At 44.2% G+C, this 21,064-nt stretch overlaps 3 protein-coding genes across 4 annotated transcripts in view; all 3 read left to right on the top strand.

The window, feature by feature from the left end:
- The first annotated feature begins 329 nt into the window (after positions 1 to 329).
- On the top strand, positions 330 to 6,803 carry LOC134087216 (zinc finger protein 271-like). Its single transcript, XM_062540575.1, has 7 exons — positions 330 to 491; positions 767 to 928; positions 1,023 to 1,084; positions 2,544 to 2,610; positions 2,711 to 2,884; positions 4,064 to 4,313; positions 4,595 to 6,803. Exons 1-7 carry the CDS (start codon positions 483 to 485, stop codon positions 6,265 to 6,267), a joined length of 2,397 nt encoding a protein of 798 aa, XP_062396559.1. The 5' UTR covers positions 330 to 482; the 3' UTR covers positions 6,268 to 6,803.
- A 452-nt stretch (positions 6,804 to 7,255) lies between these two features.
- On the top strand, positions 7,256 to 12,322 carry LOC134087203 (zinc finger protein 470-like). 2 transcript variants are annotated; one of them, XM_062540563.1, is made up of 5 exons: positions 7,256 to 7,628; positions 8,439 to 8,562; positions 8,944 to 9,071; positions 10,090 to 10,348; positions 10,821 to 12,322. In XM_062540563.1, the coding sequence occupies exons 3-5, from the start codon at positions 9,069 to 9,071 to the stop codon at positions 11,648 to 11,650; spliced, it is 1,092 nt and encodes a 363-aa protein (XP_062396547.1). In that variant the 5' UTR covers positions 7,256 to 7,628; positions 8,439 to 8,562; positions 8,944 to 9,068; the 3' UTR covers positions 11,651 to 12,322. The 2 variants fall into 2 exon arrangements, with proteins under 2 accessions (XP_062396547.1, XP_062396539.1); XM_062540555.1 differs by having other exon boundaries at positions 8,412 to 8,562.
- Positions 12,323 to 12,698: 376 nt separating this feature from the next.
- LOC134078036 (uncharacterized) overlaps positions 12,699 to 21,064 on the top strand; it is a 17,143-nt gene continuing 8,777 nt past the window's right edge. The window contains exons 1-10 of the mRNA XM_062533667.1: positions 12,699 to 12,826; positions 14,368 to 14,541; positions 14,986 to 15,047; positions 15,331 to 15,406; positions 15,756 to 15,947; positions 16,308 to 16,566; positions 16,898 to 18,806; positions 19,055 to 19,079; positions 19,698 to 19,955; positions 20,830 to 21,051. Coding sequence (XP_062389651.1) covers positions 12,776 to 12,826; positions 14,368 to 14,541; positions 14,986 to 15,047; positions 15,331 to 15,406; positions 15,756 to 15,947; positions 16,308 to 16,566; positions 16,898 to 18,806; positions 19,055 to 19,079; positions 19,698 to 19,955; positions 20,830 to 21,051 — 3,228 coding nt within the window. The 5' untranslated portion in view covers positions 12,699 to 12,775. The remainder of the gene's footprint in view (positions 12,827 to 14,367; positions 14,542 to 14,985; positions 15,048 to 15,330; positions 15,407 to 15,755; positions 15,948 to 16,307; positions 16,567 to 16,897; positions 18,807 to 19,054; positions 19,080 to 19,697; positions 19,956 to 20,829; positions 21,052 to 21,064) is intronic.

Genomic DNA, 21,064 nt, shown 5'->3' with positions numbered 1-21,064 from the left:
CAATCTGCATAGACTTAAACAAAACAACCACGTTACAGGTAGCCCGGCAATCAAAGAAGAAAATTGGCATTCAAGATCACCAATCACAAACTCATAACTCATAACTCATAAACTGTGTGTGTTTCAGGGTTGCCCTCTGGCTCCCTCTGCTGGAGGTTCTAAGCTAAGGCACCTGGAACATTGATGCCTCACGCTCCTCTTTTTACATAGAAAGATGTGCCGTCAACCCTGCAGTGCTACTCTTTGCCATGTGGGAGCGCCAACGAAGTATGGTTAATAGACTTGCCAAACAATTAACTCCGAAGAAGAAGATGGCACACGGCCGTTGGTCGAAGTTTGTGTAAATGTCAATGGCGGAGACTTTGACCAAAGTTTTTGTTTTGAAATTGTCGTAGTTGATTCGAAAGTGACATGTGTTGAGCGGCGGGGATTCACTATCTTTTAACGGTAGCAAATGATCACCGCTGCCATATGAGTCGATCATGGACGCCGTAAGTAACATTGTGGTGTTACATCTATCAAAACAAACAGCATTAGCTTCTTCGCGGCTGGCTGGATGGACATACAGTAACTTGCATTACTTTTCCATAGCATAACGTCTCGGAACCAGAGAACTTGGTCGATATCGGACGAACAATAACACATACAGTGCAATATACTATAGCTACGTGTTTTTGTTGAAGTTTTGATGTTTGTTTCGGTTGTTACTGTGGTCCTTTGTTAACATCAGTTTGTATTGTTTACATTCATTTTGCATGATCCAAAGTGTAAGGGGCATGCCTTGCTGCTGGAGCAGCGGCAAGGGAGAGCGGATTCCAAACAGTCGCTGAGTGATCAGATGGAGTTCAATCTGCTGCTCAGATTACAGGTGGAAGACTTGCAGAAGAGACTGGACGAGAAGGACAACAAACTCACACATGCACAAGAGGTATTGGTGCCCAGCAATTCATGAATTTATTCTGTCTGTAACTTGAATCTTTTGATCAGATGTGTAAAATCCTGTTTCGTGTGATGCACAATAGACTATCTCAGCTCTGAGGAATGAGGTGAGGACACTACAGGAGCAGCTGGCTTTCGAGAAAAGGTATTATGTTCAAGAGCATAATGTTACTCATGTGTCTTGGGATGAAATCACTGTGATTAACTATCATTGATTGTGGATTGAGCTAGAGTAGGGTGATCAGACGTCCCCGTTTTCAGGGGACATTCCCCATTTTTTGTTGCCTGTCCTCATGAAAACACAGAAAAACTACCCATGTCCCCGTTTTTTTTTTTTTTTTTTTTAAGGATACAACATGTATGTATTTCAATTAGATTAGTGGTTAAATTGAAAATGTCCCATTTTGTCCACATTTTTGGGATTATGTCCCCGGTATTGGTCCCTGGTCATCTGGTCACCTTAAGCTAGAGCTCCACTTTTGTGGTGGATAGATGACAGAGAGGGAACTGCATGTGCTGAACATCTGAGTATCAGGCAACTGAACTGGTAACTGTTGCAACTGAGTGGGCTCATTCTTTTGGGTGCCTCTCAACATCTCTCCTCGATCCTCGATGCTCGATCCTTGAGGGGCGTTCCCACTGATCTATAACTAAAACTGGACAGACTATCCCATTGTTGCCGCCCCATCATTCTTAATGTACATCAGTGAGGATTGAGGCCGGAGGAGGGAGGGAGGATGTATAAAAGCTGAATGAGAGGCACCCTTTGACACTAAGCTTAAGTCACAGACCACTCAAACCTCTGCCATGTTGTCTGAGGTGCACTGGTAGCTGCTGAAAAAGATCACCTTTAGTATGAGTTGATATGCACTGTTTTATTGCTGGGTTTTAGGATCTATTGTCTTATTGATTAAATTCTGACCTCCAGGCAAGTTGTATAGCAGGCTATAAATGTAAGTTGTGTAAGCTTTGTGGACTAAAAGATAGGTTGCAGATTGACTGACAAGGTTTATTTGATTTGAAAGGACTGCTGACTTTGAAACAGGAACTTAACTTTGGTCAATTGCTTAAAGCAAAACTAACAGGGTAACAGGATGAACGACACTTCTGCGTTCACGTTGCAGCCCTCTATTGGCTATAAACGCACTGTGTAACTTTACCAGATCGGGTAGCATATCTGTGGTTCGATGAAATGAGACCTAAGAAACTACAAATATCACACATCACAATGAATGTATAGGCCCTACAAACGATTATTTTTTACTTAACTTCCATCACTGACTAGTATTTCCTGAAGTGACGTACACCTTACATTCATTCATTTATACTGACGCTAAAGAAGAGCAACATTTGAGAGGAGAGATATAATAGCCAGCCCCAGTGTACTATCTCTATGGCGATTTGATACCTTTCGCCACCCACAAAGGCCAGAATGTTTGTGTCATTCATGAGAGAAGTTATAGGTGGTCCTTATGTCCTTGTCAAGAGGACTTTACCACCACACCTAGTTTTCACTCATAAAAATAAGATACTTTATTTTTCATTGAGATTACTGATGTTTATATTTAAGTAGTTTTGACCTTTAAACATAATTTTCCTTATAGGAAGCACCAGAAACCACAATCTTTAAAATCCCGCCATGTCCGGGCCAAAATTGAAGCCAAGACCATGGTAATCCGTACTCTTTTACAGTTGTTTTACTGTTGTTTTAAATTCATGAATGACATTTGAGTACTCTTAATCTTTTTTTCGTGTACGTCTCCTACTGTAGGTATGCAGAGACTCACCATCTGCAGACCTGTCCTGTAGAACAAGGGTCAGTCCCACAGACCCATCCTGCAATGACATCACAGAGGGGTTGGCAAGGAGTCCGAATGTTTTGCCACACATCCTACCAATCATGTCGGAGAACTGGCCCCTGTCTTGGCGTGCAAGAAGCAATGACGTGGGTTTTTACAGTAATTATTTTGTGTGCTGATTGTCAAAAGTGAAGGTCCAAACATGATTTGTGATGAACTGTTGAGTGTATAGTTTAGAAAAGTGCTTTTGTGAAGTTGAGATTAACTTCCAAAGTGTAGTTATTTTAAAGGCAATTGAGGTTTTAGGTAAGATTTTATGGGGACAGTAGGCGTTGCTGAATGATGTGTGTATGATTCATAGCTGACGCTTTTGTTTTGTCCAAAGCAACTGACAACATTAGCCGGATTTCCCAGATTCGGTAAGAAGCTCTTAAGTGCTAAGAACTTCTTAGGAGCGCTCTAAGAACGCTCCTAAGAAGTACGATGTACGGAGAGGATGGACAGCTCAGGGCCGCGTTTACCAGATACGTTAAGAAGGTCTTAAGTGCTAAGAACTTCTTAGCAGCGTTCTTAGAATGTTCTTAGAGCGTTCCTAAGAAGTTCTTAGCGCTTAAGACCTTCTTAACGAATCTGGGAAACACGGCCCAGGAATCTCGAGATATTTGCTTGGCATTTGCTTTGAGTGTCGACAAAAACTGTTACATGTTAGGAATAACTTAGATTACCATGACATGATATATGCCTGTAATTGAGTAGGCATCTGACTTCTCAGTGGAGTTTACAGCAGTGTGCGGAGCAGTGGTCATATCAACGACCGACAATTGGTTTATTGCCACTCCATTGTCACCTCGGATACAGGAATACACTAATCCAGCGAAACACAGGAAGTAACGCAGCGCCGCCATTACTGAGTGGCTGGCTGCTAAGAAATTAGCCCGTTGGTTCCATAGGCGGTTGTTGCAGAGGTTAGCTGTCATTGATACACGTCTTAATACCTTATGTTGTTCATAAATTACCTTCATTGGTAAGTTTTGGCCACAGTCTGACATAATTTATCCAATGTTCCCTTTCACCTGACATTTTCTTTCATGAGCAGGATCTCTTGTTAGACTTTCTCTGACAGGATGCTTTCATTGAAAAGCACAGGCAAGTGTCACTCGTCACACTCGCAGGCACGCAGTAATGGCAATATTCAAGATGGCAGCGCCCATAAAGTTTGCGCTGGATTAGTGTATAGCCATACTAACCTTCGCTCGGTCTGTCCTCAAATCTGTCGTGCATGTCAACAAAGAGCCATTCCAATTCTCTCTCTAAAACCTTTTTAGGTGTGTGTCGACCAGCCCTTCGTTTTACTTTCCCGCGTCCTGGATCCCACCCTCACCCAGTCCTCAAGCTTGGGCAGGAACAGAGCAAGGCCATCACTACAACGCTCAGTGAAGACCCTGTCAGTGAGCCTAGAAGACTGCAGACGCAAACTCGGACCAGATGGAGTCTTCAAAGTACTAGACAGGAAAGATGTGGCGGAAGAGGAGGAAGCCGAGGGACTCCATGACGGCAGTCATCATACACATAAAAGTAAGGGAACGCGTGAAAGCGTGTGTGCAGTCTACTGCTCTGTAGTGAAAGCGGCTATGTCTTGGTTTGTTCCATGAAGTGTAGCTACCAAGTAAGGCATTCCAACACCTTGTAAATACCACCCCAAAAAAGAGCCTTATTGACATTGCTATAAGCTTGCTAACATGCTAACAGATGTCTTTCGGTAATTTAGTTGGTAATATTGTGCTGTGGAAAGTGTTAACATTTGTCTGTGTGTTTTTGTTTCCTAAATTTGCTTGTGTGTCTCATTCACCTCCCAGACGAAGACCTCTTCTCTGGCTTGAAAGATTCTTTACCGGTCGAACACAAGGAAGACTGGATGAATGCACCTTATTGTTGCAGTCAGTGTAGCAGGAGGTTTTCCAAACCAATTCTCCTCAATTTGCACCTGAGGATGCATGCCATCTCCCAGACTAAATGTTCTGTTGACTCTGAGCAGCCGTCCCACAGCAAGGGAAAGACCACTGAACAGTCCTACTCCTGCAATCTATGCACCAAGACCTTTGCTCAATTAAACCATCTTAAACTGCACCAACGAACACATAGATCGCGCATTGAGTCTCAACCGCATGTTGAAGACGGACAACGGACTCTCCAAAAAGTGTCATATGTCTGTGATCAATGCAGTGAGACCTTCTCTCGGATAAACTACCTTACTCTGCACAAGAGAAGGCATAAAACGTCTTTGGAATCCTCAACTCCCATCAAAGATGCTAAGAAGTTAAACAGAGAAATATCCCATGCCTGCGATCAATGCAATAAGAGGTTTTCTCAGGTAAACTACCTCAGGCTGCACCAGAGAATGCATAGAAAGCCTCCTGAGTCTCCGGTTCACAGTAAAGATGTGACGACAATGTCCACCTTGAAAATGACCTATCCCTGCGATCAATGCAATAAGACGTTTTCTCAGGTAAACTACCTCAGGCTGCACCAGAGAATGCATAGAAAGCCTCCTGAGTCTCCGGTTCACAGTAAAGATGTGACGACAATGTCCACTTTGACAATGACCTATCCCTGCGATCAATGCAATAAGAGGTTTTCTCAGGTAAACTACCTTAAGCTGCACCAGAGAATGCATAGAGGGCCTCCTGAATCTCCGGTTCACATTAAAGATGTGACGACAATGTCCACTTTGAAAATGACCTATCCGTGCCATCAATGCGACAAGACTTTTTCACGGATCAACTACCTTCGACTGCACCAGAAAGTGCATGTTAAGATTTTATCATTCCAGACTCCCTGTTCAGACGAGGGACAAGCACGAGAGAGGAAGAAGGCGCCCGACAACGCGCCTCCACGATGCGGAGCGTGCGGGAAGGTCTTCTCAAGTCGGGCCTCTCTTCAGGTTCACCAGAGGGTACACGCCAACGAAAAGCCGCACGCCTGCGCCGCTTGCGACCGGACTTTCGGCGCGTCCAGTGGCCTCCGCACGCACCGGAGGAAAAGACACAAGGGTCCGTCCGGCGCGCGTGGCGGGAGCTTCCCGCGTCGCTCTCGGGAAAAGCCCTCCGCTCGCACGCCCTGCCCGGCGACGACGCGGAGGGGCCGACTGCTGGGGAAGCTCCAGGAGCACCTGAGGCGGCGCCCGACGGGGTTCGCGAGCGCGCCGGAGGACAGGGGCGACGAGCAGAGCCACGCGGCGACGGAGAGGCCCTTCGCTTGCCCGAGCTGCGGTCAGACGTTCGGTCTGCTCGCCGAGCTCCTGCAGCACGCGAGGGTGACGCACGCACGGGAGCAGCAACGGTCGCTTCGGCTCGGAAGCGCAGGAAGAGGCGGCGGCAACGACGACGACGACGACGCACGGGAGGAAAGAAGCCACGGAGCGGAATTCGGCGCTCAGACTTCAGACGTGTCCGCCGTCTCTTGTGCGATCCAGCAGCAGCGAGGCTGCCAGAGGTTTACAGGTAGTCCGGGTAAACTCCAAAGTATATGAGCGGACAGGACAGGACAGGGGTGTGGAGCGTTTTCTTTCACCCAGTGCTTTGTCGAGGCTTAGGAGAGATACAGTGACCACCTCACCATCTCTGGCAACAGTTGCAGCTCCAAAGCCAGATGACCTCCGCGTTAGAAACAGGCTACGCGCCTGTTTCTAAGTTAGTTAGTTCGTTTGTTTGTTTGTTTGTTAGTAGCATGCATTTAATGCACTACAGTAAGACATGCACAATGCACTACAGTAAGACACAGCTCCTAAGATGCGATGCTATGCTATGGCAAATGTTTGGAATTTGTGATGAGGTGTATATTTCTGAGAATTTTTGTACTGTTTTAAGTGTAATTCTGAATTATTTTCCCCCCCTTTTGCACTACAATTTTAAATGGTCAACGAATCTGCGAAGGTACTACAGAAGTATTTTATTGTTATTATTATTGTTATTGTTGAGAGCATTACTAAAAAGGAACTGTGCAGTGTATATTGTGCTTGGACGTTCAGAGAGGAAAAAAATAAACACACAGTTTGTTCAGACAGAGGTGGAGCGAGTTATTTGTCAATCCTTTGAGGGGACTGAGTCTGGACAAAGTAGATGTATAATATTGAACTGATGGTGCCTGACAATATGTTGCCATTGAAGGTGATATACAGCTACAAATAAGCATGCTCGACCAAGTAAAGGACCAGTAAGCCCAAATACAGGACACAGTCTGCAGACCTGAGCTGAAAGCAGCTGTTTTGCATGTGTTATATTTTGTTTCTGTGAGGGATAGATCTCTAAGTGAATGTGTGTGGATATTGATACCTTGAATATGATAATAACTCCCTAAAAGGGAAAAAAATGAAGAAAAAAAGTGTAACCTGTAGTTAGCCCCATATTACCTCGAGCACAGATATAAAGTGTAATTAAATCCATCCAGGTTTTCCCTGCAAGAATACTGAACCAACTGTGCTTTTAACTGAACTTTAATCAAAATGTGCCATCCGGATACTCAATCTTTAAAATACTAAAATACAGGTCCAAACATAGACTGCATCAGAATCAGAAAGCCACTGCTGATATTGAAATAATAACTGATTATGGATCAAGCATCTGTCTCTGGGACTTTGGTAAAACCTCCTCCAAGCCATCAAGTGGTGCTGCTACCAACGAAATATGTGCTGTTCAAGTCACATGGCCACAGTGAATAAAATCTAAGGCGTGACGAAAGATTTTTTTTCTCTCTAGCAACACAGAACAAGAGACTGTATTATTTTGCGTATTTTGGAAGAGACACATGTAGTCTAGTCAGAGAATTAACGTTCGTACTGACTGATAACAATCCTGGCAACTTGCCGCACCCGAAAACGCATACCTGGATGCAGTAAGTTCGTCCACTAACGCAACAACTTAGTGTATGTTGTTGTGTCTTTTTTTTTTTATCGTTAAGCTCGCCCAGAATATGTTTATACATTCCTTGCCTCTCAAAAATATCTAGCGTATTACCATAACTTGCTTAATGTAGTGTCTAGATTCGCAAGCCGACTGGATGTCTCGCCCAGGTGCAATATCATTAACGTTACCGTAGCGTTTGTTTCAGTCGTACACGATTTACGTACTGTTCATTTAAAAAGAAAAATGCTTTGATCTGTCCGCTTTACATGCTGTATGCATTGCACGCTGACTGTACACAACGAAGCCTTTAGTCGTAGAGATAGTCTCCTCCAGCGCTAAATGCAGGAGAGTAATTTTGCTTCATGGCCTTTAACGGCAGACATTATGGCCTGAAAGCAGAATTACCCACCAGATTTCCTACACAGATCTGTACTGTTCCCCTAGGGCACAAAAAATGCAAACTGTTCAGAACGACCAGAAAGAGAAGGGATGGAATATAAAAGGCTATAAACAACACTACAATGTAACATTACAATAGCCTGTGGAGTGGATTATGGCATTGCAACCTGCTGAACATTTGTAATATAGCCACAGTGATATATATTTTAAATAAATTAACAAGTATTCCAAATTAGTGTGTATAAAAAAGTCATCATCTCTTGTCCTGTTTCATTATATACTATGCTCAATGAAGACACAGTGAGAATGAGATTCAGTGCAATAGATTTGGCCCTTTGTGGTGTTTGTGTAGTGGCTTGTTTGTTTGTTTCAGTGCAAAGATTGAAACACTGCATTCCAGTTCTCGTTGTTGGAGAACCAGCTCGAGAGAAGCAGAGTCTGTTCAGACACCAATTCAGACCAGAGTCCCTTCAGGTTACACGTGGCGGCCCTTCAGAAGAGACCAGAGGAGAACAAACTCAGAGGTATCATATTATCACCCAATAACCTGTCCAATGGACTAGTTGCACAAAATGCTCTCTGTGTGCGCTCGTTTATTTCCTGTGGAGCCAGGTGTGTTTGAACCTGCCACTATTCTGAAGAGTGTTCACGGGACCCGGTTGGGTGTTGCACCTAGTGAATCAGCACGTTACGATAGAGAAGGATGTGTAGACACTAATAACATTCAGATTAGCGGCAGGTTCAAACACAACCTGGCTCCCCAGGAAACAAACAAGCTCACCGAGAGCCTTTCGTGCAACTGGTCCATATTAATGGGCACAGGCACCAAGACTGCATCATCCCTTTGCAGAGATTCAAAGTTCTAAACAGATTATTGTGTGTGTGTGTGTGTGTTCTTTATTCAGCCTCAGAGCTCTTTGGGATGAGATCCATTGTGTAGAGGATCATCTATTCACTGAGACACAGACCGCATCAAGACGTTTTTTCCAGAACCTGCAAGCTGTCTGCTCCAACACTCCAACTGGGCATCATGGTATCCCCTTCACTCTAATCATTGTTTTACTTCATTACAACATACGTAAAGTAGTACGGTGTGAGCCTTTTGCACATGAAGTCATCCATGGGTCAGATTGGTATGTCATAAAAACTGACCAAAACATCAGCCAAATAGAGCCAACAGTGAGGTGGGGTGGCATTGTTCTTTGTGCACTGCAAAAACAGTTTACATATAGGTTTTTATGTTATTAATCTTATCTTGGGATCAAAAACTGTCTTTGGTGTTGGTTTTAGTAGAAAGAGACTTACTTCGCACTGCCTCGGAAGATAATTTTGATGTAATTTAACAGCAGCCTGTCTTATTTTAAGACATCTTATCAAGGCAAATTTAATTAACGCACTTGCAGCCATTGTTTTTTTTCCACTCATTTTGAAATATTGCTTAAGGTCAGGTGTTTTGACTGATTACTTTTTAAAGTACAAATGAAGACATGAACACTAATTTTGAAATAGAAAAAATATACCTCATAGTCTGTAATATATGGAGTTGCTCCGGTGAACCCCTTTTTCTTTACTACAGTTTGTCCACTTTACTACAGTTTGTCCAAAGTTTTCTTTACTACAGTTTGTCCACTCCCGTGACGCACCAGATAGTGACTTCAGGAGCGCGGAGGACTTTCTGTTTTTTCTAGTCTGTAATATATCTTTGCGCAAACAAATGGGATATTGTGGATTGTAATTTTCTGGTTGGACTTCACTTGGGTTTTGTCTAGTGTGACCATACCGCAACTCCTAACCCAGAGCTTCCCACAAAATTGAATTCTAATTGTGGTGTTGTGTGAGTGTGTGAGTGTGTGAGTGTGTGAGTGTGTTTGTGAGTGTGAGTAAAAAAATGTATTTTTTGTTGAGGGTGTGCATAGCTCTACATTGAAAGGACTTCATCCAGTACAACATATAAAATCATTGTGTGGTGGTCAGTGTTGATATTGTGGCCACAAATAAGTCGATGTATGGGAAACACTGTAACCCTTGACCACCATCTTTTCTTACGGCAGGAACGTGTGGACAGACGTACCCGCTTTCTCTCCCGTAGCTCAGAGGCCAAACCCGCCGATCCTTCAGGCTCAGTCAGTAACACTGACAAGTCGCCGCAGATGAAAGTGGTGTCGATCCGGCTGGAGGATTGCGGTCACAAACTGGGACCGAATGGAGTCTTTATTGTGCAAGGACCGGTATATCACGCCGGGGTGGAAGACAGTGATGAAGATGACGATGATGATGGAGATGGAAGGGATAGCGATTACATGCCTGACGGTGAGTATGAATGGTAGCTGTTGTTGGTACATTACCGATTTGGCTGTCAGTTGTTAGTTTGGGTTTTTAGTTGCAATACAACTATAAACAAAAGAATGCCACTGGCGAATCAATGGCTTCAAGTTGTGCTAAAGCAGTGGTTCTCAAACTTTTCACAATGAGTACCACCTCAGAGAACAATTGACTCTCCAAGTACCAGCATTATTATGACCAGTATTGCAATACAGTAGCGTAGGCCAATTTAAATACTGTATATTTTACATTGTACATCCTGTTGTGCATTGTTTTTTTTTTTTTTTTTTTTTTTTTTCATCTTCATCTTCATGAAATAAAACATCTTTGAGACTCCAGGAGTACCACAGCAGAGAGTCCGCGTACCACCAGTGGTACCCGTAATACAGTTTGAGAACCACTGTGCTAAAGCAAATAGCCTCAATTGGCGTAAAAATCAGACCTCCTGAACTTGTTCCAGGTAAACGCCTCCAGTACTGCTCTAGAGGACGGCGACGAGGCACCTCAGCCGGGAAACGGACACACAAAAACCAGAGGGCGTCAGCGACCGCCAGAAACTACTCCTGCAACCGGTGCCGCAAGACATACACTCAGCTGAACCATCTCAAACTGCACGAGAGGACGCACGCCAAGACGCACGCCAAGACGCACGCCAAGACGCACGCCAAGAAGGCGTTAGGCGTCAAACGTCCACGCGACTCCGGCAGGAAAGGCAAGACCACCGCCAAGTCGACCCCGAGCGGTGGTGGTGCCGCCGCCGCCGCCGCCGCCACGCCCTTCTCCTGTGACCTGTGCAGCAAGACGTACTCTCAGCTCAACCACCTCAAACTGCACCAGAGAACGCACACCCGAGGGGAGCCAGGGAGGGACAAGAGGAAGGCCGGCCAGGTGCCGTCGAACAAGTGCGACCTGTGCGGCAAGGTGTTCTCCAGCCAGGCCTACATCAGCATCCACAAGCGCATCCACACGGGCGAGAAGCGCTACGCCTGCGGCGTGTGCGGCAAGGCCTTCACCCAGGCGAGCGCCCGGACGGTCCACCAGAGGAAGCACGACAAGGAGAGTTCCGCCGCCGACGCCGACGTCGACGTCGCTCGCCTGCAGCAGCGGCGGCAGCAGGGCCGCCCGAAGCGCTCGAAGCAGGCCGCGGGGGGCGACGACGACGACCAGCACACGCCGTGCGCGGAGAGTCTCGAAACGACGAAGGACGCAGACACTCGTGGACGTGTCGAAAACGGAGAAGAGCGCTCCCTGGACAATGACGTCCCTCAACAAGAGGATGTTGGACTGTAACAGTTTCAAGTTTCAACTGATGATTACTATATTATTATTATTATTATTATTATTATTATTTAGCCTGGCTAGCGCCACCACTTCTCATTCTCAATGAGTAGTGGTCTGGGAACCAAACGTTCATTTTCTCGTATTTGAAAAAATGCCCAGATCCGTTTATTGGGCACCACGGATGTCTATCAAATGCGTCTGTGCATAGCTCATCATTGTTTTGCTTTCTCCCCTGTTCTGTGATTGGTCCCCTATCTGAGGGGACCAATCACAGAACAGTGGACGGTAGCTTACAGGCTGTCTTAGCGGTGTGAATCAAATCGCGCGCAAGGCAGCATGGGAACACCCAGGCTAATTATTATTATGTTTTCATAGAAGGTTATTATGTACACATATTATGTGTTCAAGGGTTCAAGAATAGTGTCATGTTATGTTATTGGCAGGCTTTTTACCATGTGAAGATATTCATACATTCATACAATTTTGTTGTATGTGTGCATATATATATATATATATATGCACATACAGCAATATATATTTTGTATATACATGTAAGTGGTATTTGGTCCAGGGGAACAAATGCACCAGTCTTAGCAAATTTATTAGTGTAACCTGTGGTTGGTTTGTGATGTGTTGGTGTTAAAATTACATTTTGAAATGAATCATCTTCATTTACAGCCACACGTGTGATTTGTCTTTTATGCGTCAATTCTGAAAATAATCTGCATGCACAGGAGATCTTGTATGTTTTTAGGGCTGTAAACATGGCTGCATCCAGGGTTGGCCTACTGAACCTATCAATACACACAGGATGAAGTGGTTGATGGAGATTTGCATTGGATCGCCTACTTTTGCAAATTGAAGCAAGTTCAGTTTATAACAAATAAGTTTACGTTTTAGGATCCATTTTATTTGTAAGTGTCAGTTGACATGAGACAAGATTCAGAGATACAAATGCAGATGCTTCTATCAGCTATATTGGCTACTTCTAACATCAGGGGGCGCTATTTTATTTTTTTTATCTCTGCCATGCTTGCAAAGAGTGGAGAAGAAGACAGTAGAGTTGATACTTGAAAAATGTGCGAAATGTGATGGAATGGAAGTCGTTCAAATATAACATTTGTTTTGTTACACATGAAGGAGCGCTTAGTAGGCCACTTAATGGAATTTATCATCATGGATACGGTAAGTCCCTCATTTAAGAACCTTGCATTTAACTAACCCACGAGATAGGTTAGGTTATATGCTGCAACTCAGATTTGGAGGATGGGTATGTTGTTATTGTAGGCTAGTTATTATCTTTAACCATATTGATCGTTCATTTTCCGGGAAGTTATCCCGACTACTTCAATAAATAACTGCGGTTTGAGATCCTTCAGTAGTAGAAGTCTGTAAGACATGATTACAGTAGGTAGTTCTGAGTTCTGGTAGATTGTGGTATGGACCACCTGGAAATGTTTCGAGCATAAAGTTTCTTACGTCCGAAAATCCATACCGAGGACGCCTGACCGTCCCATAGGCGAATATGTTACTTTTTACTCCCTGGTCGTTTTCAAAAACCTTAGACGGATTAGTTCATTTAAAAACAAAATAATAATACCGATACCATCATTATCTGTCCGGCAAGATAACCCAGTCCTACTAGAACTAGCCTACAGCAGATTTGTAAAACAAACGATCCCACAATTGCTGCTATTGCCCGCTCACAAAAAATAAGGAAACTTGACTTTGGCCCGTTATATCTCCACTTAATAATACCAATTACTAAAGTGTTTAATGTCATTGTAAGCATTGGGCTCCCATGGAATGAGCAACACAAGCAAACGTTTAAGTAGTGGCAACGAAAAATGTGCCAAAATGGCCTGTTATGCTGTTGGAATTCACCTTTGTTACTTCAAGCATTGACGATTGCACTCTCCCACAGAAATTAGGAAAACAAAACATGTTAAGCATACATTCGTTCATTTTAGGGGTCCTCAGTAGCGTGTAGAGGATCCATATGCAGCCACAACAGCTTGGCACCTTCTTCTCATGCTGGTCACCAACCTGGCTACATTCTGCTGTGGGATGGCATTCCATTCCTCGATAAGGATCTGTCAGCCAACCTGGTTCTGTTGGTGACTCTGGCACGTACAGCACGCCCAAGCTGATCCCACAAGTGTTCAATTGGGTTGAGGTCTGGATTCACGTCACGGCAGGCCATTCTATCCTCTCCACTCCCAAATTCTGGAGGTACTCTCTGATGATCCCAGCTCTATGGGGGCGAGCGTTGTCATCCTGGAGGATGGCATTTAGTCCCATATTCTGGAGATATGGAATTGACACTGGCTCCAGAATCTCATCCCGGTATCTAAACTCACCTGGTAGCACTTGAAGCACAAAACGAGATGTCTGGCAGCAGAACCCTATTACTGACCATTTTGGCACATTTTTGGTTGGCACTACTCAGACATTTGGCTGTATTGCTTATTCCATGATTGCCCTATGCTTACAAGCTATACCTCATTGTAAAAATGATATGAAACACTTTACTGGTTGGTATTACTAAAGGGGAGATATAATGGGCCAAAGTCAAGTTTCCTTACTTTTTGTAAGTGGTTTATAACAGATCTAAACAAGCTTATGCATAGCCTATAGCCTAGCTATATGTAGTCTGCATGTAGATTTTCAACTTTACTCAGGATTTTCTTTGAACATTCTTTTTCTATGGTTTTACTTTTTTGTAGAGTGAAGGCTCAAACCTAGCATCCCAAGTCCTGTTGGAGAAGCTGGAGGGGGAAGCAAATTCCAACCAGGAACAAAGCTGTCAAATGGAGACCAACCTGCTCCTCAGGTTAGAAGTGAAAGACCTGAAGAAGAGACTGGAGGAAAAGGAAAACCGACTCAATCAGGCTCAAGATGTAGGTGTCCTGTGACCTGTGTGTCCTCTCCTGGTGGCTGGTGTTAATGCCTCTCACTGATTCAAAGCTTGAAGCAGGTGTTTGTGTGTGTGTGTGTGTGTGTGTGTGTGTGTGTGTGTGTGTGTGTGTGTGTGTGTGTGTGTGTGTGTGTGTGTGTGTGTGTGTGTGTGTGTGTGTGTGTGTGTGTGTGTGTGTGTGTGTGTGTGTGTGTGTGTGTGTGTGTGTGTGTGTGTGTGTGTGTGTGTGTGTGTGTGTGTGTTATAGGAAGCATGCTTATTTGGAAGAGACGATGTATATATCTACACCCTTGAACCTGTGAACTCATGATAGATTGCTGAACTGCTTTAATCTACTGGATTATTCAGGAGATTTGATTCCTAATGTAACTTGACTTGTAAAGTGGAATCAAAGTATATAAAGTGTGCGTGTGTCCTCCCCCAACAGACTATCAAGGCTATGAGGAATGAGATCAACTCACTGCAGGAGTGTCTGGATATTGAGAAAAGGTATGTGGGGCTTGCTGAGTGTCAGTGTCAGTTATGTTTTCGCTTGGCGGAGGTCTGCGCTCTCTGAGTGCTTTTCTAGTTTAGATCATGAACTACCTAAGGAGTTCATTTACCTGAAGAGAACGCTTCCACACTCATTTTGACAAACTCTTTCGGGACGAACGTCAATGCTTTAAGTCATTCTAGAACAACTAATGGGTTGAGCATCTGTCAAACATAATTTAGTACGATGTACATTGTTAACAAACAAACAATCAAATATTCTGCCATTGATTTTGCTCAGGAAGTACCAGAGCCTGATGGAACAACATTCCCAGAGATCCCCGTTTGTTCAACCTGACAGTGAAGCCAAGACCACGGTATTCCCTCCTATTGGCCAACTCGCCCTCTTCATTCTCTTTAAAGTGTGTTTTACGACCACCAGACTGCCCCTGTTGATAATGTAAATTGTTGATGATTACAGTATGGTAATGACCAAATATGGTAATGAGCAATACTCTGGAATTCAGCACGTAATTACTGTAGAACACCATCATCCTTTCTTTGTTTATTCTAGTGCAATAATACAAACACAAACATCACACCTCAAGTCAAGTCAAGTCAATGCTTTGCAAGTCACTCGTCGTACACGATCATATAATACTAACATAACATGGTGACGGAGCATTATGAGTGCAATAACGTTAAGTCCCATTCCTCTGTGTTTAGGCGTGTGTAGACCGACCCACCCTTCTCCTGTCCTGTGTGTCAGAGCCCACCCTCACAGGCCCTTCAAGTCCACCATCACCGTTAGCCTCTACCTCAGAGCCCTCTCCCACATACCCATCCTGCAGTGGTGATGTTGTGGAAAGGGACTGGCACACAACCTCAACAGCAACAACAACAACAACTAAAAGTGACGTAAGGACTGATTATTTTTTTCTTTTGTTATTGTTACATTTAGTCACCTGTGAAAGGCTCAATCTTCAGTTCCTTACATCCACTACAGGTAGTTCGATCCATCTGTTAGCATCAGTCGGTTGCATTATTGTAGTATTGCTTTGCATACATGCATTGCACTCACTCTCTGAGAATCTCTACCACCCTGACTCTTGAATTTCCCCTTGGGGATCAATAAATACTCACTCACTCACTCACTCACTCACTCACTCACTCACACACACTATCACACACACACACACACACACACACACTCACACTCACACTCACACTCACACTCACACTCACACTCACACTCACACTCACACTCTCTCTCTATAGGTAGACCTATGCAGAGCCTCAAAGCCAAACCCCACCACCCTTTCAGACTCAGTCAGGAGCACACAAAGGTCTCCGCAACCTTCCCCACTGAGGATGCTATCAGTGACCCTGGAGGACTGCAGACACAAACTCCAGTCGGACGGAGTCTTCAATGTTCAGTCATTGGGACATGACGATGATGACGATGATGATGACTATGATGATGATGGTGGTGGTGGTGATGATGATGACGAAGACTATGCAGATCACACCACTGAAAGTAAGTTGTAGCTATAGATCCATTTCTGCTCTCCATCCAAATATGTGGATAAACCTGGGCAAGTTAAACATGAATGAAGCCATACAGCTCTTCTATTAGGAGGTTTACCCCTTACTCAGAGTTAACTTACCCAGCTTTGTCACTATACCATGTTCTTGGAATACTCCCAGATGATTAAAATAATGCAAAATTGGCATATATTGAAAGCTCAGGCATCAGGCTTGAGTTTCAACAGAAGTCTGTCATATACAACACACATGGCTAAATCAATGCTGTGCTATGATCATATCATGAGTTTTCAGAAAAATATTTACCATCAAATGTCTTCCAGGTGAGAGATACCAGTTTGGATCTGAAGATCTGAAGAAAAAAAGACTTTTGCCGTGCAGTCAGTGCACTAAGAAATTCTCTCAATTGAATCACCTGAAATTGCACCAGAGGATGCACAACAGGAAACTCCTCCTCAATAGTCCCTGTGCATCCGAAGGAGAAGACCAGGGCCAGGAGAGGCTTAACGTAGATGGTGCCTTTTGCTGCGACCAGTGCAGTAGAACATTTTCTCAATTCAGTGACCTTCAACGGCACCAGAGGACGCATGAAAATATAAAAAACAGTCAGATCCAAGGTCATAAATGCGACACATGTGAAAAGATTTTTTTACATTCATCCTCTCTCCGAATTCACGAGAGGGTTCACACTGGAGAGAGACCTTACACCTGTACTGTTTGTGGAAAAGGGTTCACTCAGTTAGGCAACCTTAAAAAACACCACAGAAAACATGAAAAGGAGTCCTCTTTGAGTCACACCACCGGCATGCAAACTCAGGACACGCTCAGCATGCCGCCAGGGGATCAGAGCAAGTCTGGAAAAGTCTCTCAATTTCGGAAAACCCACACAAGACCGTATGCTTGTAGCGCTTGCGGAAAGGCCTTTTCTCAATCGAGAAGCCTTCGAGCGCACATTCGAACACACGAGGAAAATAAGTCTGTGGTTGACGGTGCCATTGAACGTCAGGCTGTGACCCTTGTTGCTCGTCCAAAGCCGCACAAGTGCGCCGACTGCGGCAAGGCTTTCTCTTTAAGGGCTCAGCTGCAGGTCCACCGGAGAATACACACCGGCGAAAAACCTTATGCTTGTGACGTCTGTGAAAAGGCCTTCAGTCAATTAGCCGGTCTACAACGGCACCAGCTATTACACCATGACAAAGCTGGTAAGCAGAGAGTGTTTGAGTGTGACGTGTGTGAAAAGAAACTTCGGAGTTCATCTGCGCTCCTCATCCATAAGGTCAAACATCAGCCGTTAAATGTGAGAGAGAGACCGTACTCTTGCACCCGGTGTGAGAAGAAGTTCAGCCTGCTGGAATACCTCCGAAGTCACGAGCGATATCACTCCATGGAGAAGCGATATCAGTGTTCTCATTGTCAGAAGGCATTCATCACGCCATCGAAACTTAGGCAGCACATGCCCAAGCATACCGGGGAGAAACCCTATTCTTGTTCAAAGTGTTCGAAGGCCTTCAAAAGTCCTTCTGGACTTAAAGAGCACATCAAACTCCACACAGGAGAGATGCCTTACAGCTGTTTGATTTGCAACAAAGTGTTCAAGTCCTTGTCAAATCGCCAGGAGCATATGAGGACTCACTCCAGAGAAAGACCCTACCTCTGCCACATCTGTGGCAGGGCATTTCGGCGTGGCAGTTGTCTTAGTAAACACCAGAAAACACACACGGGTGACAAACCGCACGCGTGCACACACTGTGGCCAGAAGTTTTTGAAGTTGACGAACCTCAGAAGGCACCAGCTGCGGCACACAGGGCAGAGGCCTCACATGTGCGCCTCGTGCGGCAAGACGTTCTCCCGCCTGGAGACCCTCAAGACACACGAGAGGGTTCACACGGGAGAGAGACCCTACCGCTGCATCGTCTGTGACGAGCGCTTTGCCTACGTACAGAGCCTGCAGTCACACCAGAAGAGAGAGCACCAGATACAAGACACACACTCTGTGAATGGCAGGCGGCCGCAGCAGCAGCAGCAGCAGCGTGCTCGGTGTGTGGAGAGTTCTGAAGCACTACAGGACATAGAGACCCACAGACCAGGTATTCAAAATGGAGGTGCATTGGACGGCATTGTTGACAGCCCTGTGTCTGAAGAGCAGTACAGACTAACCCCCACAGTCACATTAGCTACAAGAGACAGCGACAACTCCACCAACTTGCCACTGAGCGGGGAGGTGCTTTGCGGGTGATGGCTAATGACTTTGACCTGCTAGGTGGCTGACAGATAGCTCGTACATACTGTAACTTCAGGTGGTTACTCAGGTTGAAGTTACCTACATGGTTGACTGTCAGACTGCTGAGGGCGGAATGCAGATCTGCTCAGGATGGAGTGTTTTGCTCTTGCCGCCCAATGCAATAATCATATTTACATATTAAATTATGGAGACATTGTGTTTTTGTGCATGTGTTTTTTCATTGTCCTTATGAGACCAGGTATTTTAAATGGTATATAACAGAGGTATATAACATTTACATTAAGCCTGTGTGCAAAGTAACTTGATATAACCTTGTTTGCCTAAAGCTGCTAGAGAGTAGTAGTAGTAGTAGTAGTAGTAGTAGTAGTAGTAAGCTAGACATCTTAAGAGCTGATGACAATCTTGACAATACAAAATCTCATATTTACACAGTTAAGTAAGATGGGATACTTTTTAGAACTTTTTCAGTTTAGACAATTTTCAGCATTGGCAAGATAATAGTCACTGGAATTAGGAGCATGGTGACCTTGAATGTGGCAGTATAGTTCAAAGGCAGAAGAGGACCGAGGTAGTGGACAGTAGCCTACCTTTTCTTTAACCGCACATGTCTACTTCCTGCCACTAGGGGGCGATATTAATATTCATTCGCCTATATATCAGAAACAGAAGAAGAAAAATATAAACAGCTCGTTTGTCTAAACGACGACCGTGTTGACATTCTCAACCCCTTTTTATTGGTAAATATTTTACACACACTCACACAGTGTTATATGTGGACATAGTGTAACAGCATATGTGTGTAAAGCGCAAATCGCTGTTCATTTCACTTAATACTTGATTTTATCTTAGTTTTCAGTCCGATAATCCATGCGTGATTTCAGCCAAGACATTTCGAGTCTGATTTGAGTGATCAAGGAAACGACATGGAAGGCAACGTTTCTTGCAAACGGAAAGGAAAAGAGAGGAGATCAATAGTGTGGTCTCATTTCACGCTTTTGGGGGAAGACACTTCTAGGCCTACTGTTGTCTGTGTCCATTGCAAAAAGACTCTGTACCAATGCCAGGGTTCGACCACGTCCATGCTCAAACATCTAAAAGCACAGCATGCCACTGAGATTAATCACACCGATGGCCTCAAAGTAAGTTTTATCATCGTCTCTAAGGTCTTCGATGCATGATTCTTGAAGCAGTCATGCAGCATAGCTTGAGCTGGGTGTTCATAAGCCTTTTGGAAATGCATGCCTTTTCTGAAATGTTCGGTCACATTTCACCTAATGCTGTTTCCAATCTGGTAGCCTATTTCTGGTATCATCAGACTTGCAAGAGTATGCACTCTATTGCACCAACTTAGTCAAAATGTACAATACAATATGCTCTCAGTGAACGAAAAACATGAAAGCAACTTCAGCTGTGAGAGATGCTCTCATGTTTTTTTTGTTCACACCTCACACTTTAGTCCCATCTTCCATGTGTGATATAAACACGCCTCAATGGAAATGAGCTCCCACTCCCTTGGCTTTATATAGCCTCCTCTTAACACCTGATGTGATGACCTCTGTTACAATCATTTCTGAATTAACATAGCACCACAGTATGTCAGTCTAAATGGATTTTGCCTAGAAATATAGCAGCTTGTACAGGTAATGTTCTTTCCTGCACTCTTACAAATACTGGTTGTGACCCGTGTTCCGTTTTGATATTGGCCTGAACACATTTTGGATTCATTCAACTGAACAGAGAATGGGTTATTAATTTAACCTATTTAACTATGACAGAAGAACTTTTTTGTTTTCTTCTGTTGTTCTTCCCATTCTTCTCATTGTTTTGTTTCAAATATTTGGCCACCCTACTCCCCAAATGTCGCCATCAGCAATTGAAAAACCCACATTTGTAAATCACTACAAATCCTTAAGAAATGTGCTAAAATTATCAAAAAATTAGAGGTGAGTAAAAAAAAAAAAAAAAGAATTTAGCTCTTGCCCGAATTTTACGTGTGTACATTTCATTTCTCAGTCGGAGTCTGAGCAGCAGTTGGATCACCGTGCGGAGGAGACCGGTCCCAATATGGAGAGAAGAGGGAAGCGTTCCATTGTGTGGCTTCATTTTACACGTTTAGGGAAAGATACTCTTGCCTGTCTTCACTGCAAGAAGAGACTGAGATACCATAACTCGACCACTTACATGCACAGGCATCTACAAGTACACCACCCCCACGTCAACAGCAAGGGCCGTCAGGTAAGACGTCTGT

Source organism: Sardina pilchardus, chromosome 1 (assembly GCF_963854185.1).
Source record: "Sardina pilchardus chromosome 1, fSarPil1.1, whole genome shotgun sequence".
Taxonomy (NCBI): Eukaryota; Metazoa; Chordata; class Actinopteri; order Clupeiformes; family Clupeidae; genus Sardina; species Sardina pilchardus.
The sequence above is the reverse complement of the archived record's forward strand: the minus strand, read 5'-3'. Positions and strand labels throughout refer to the sequence as shown.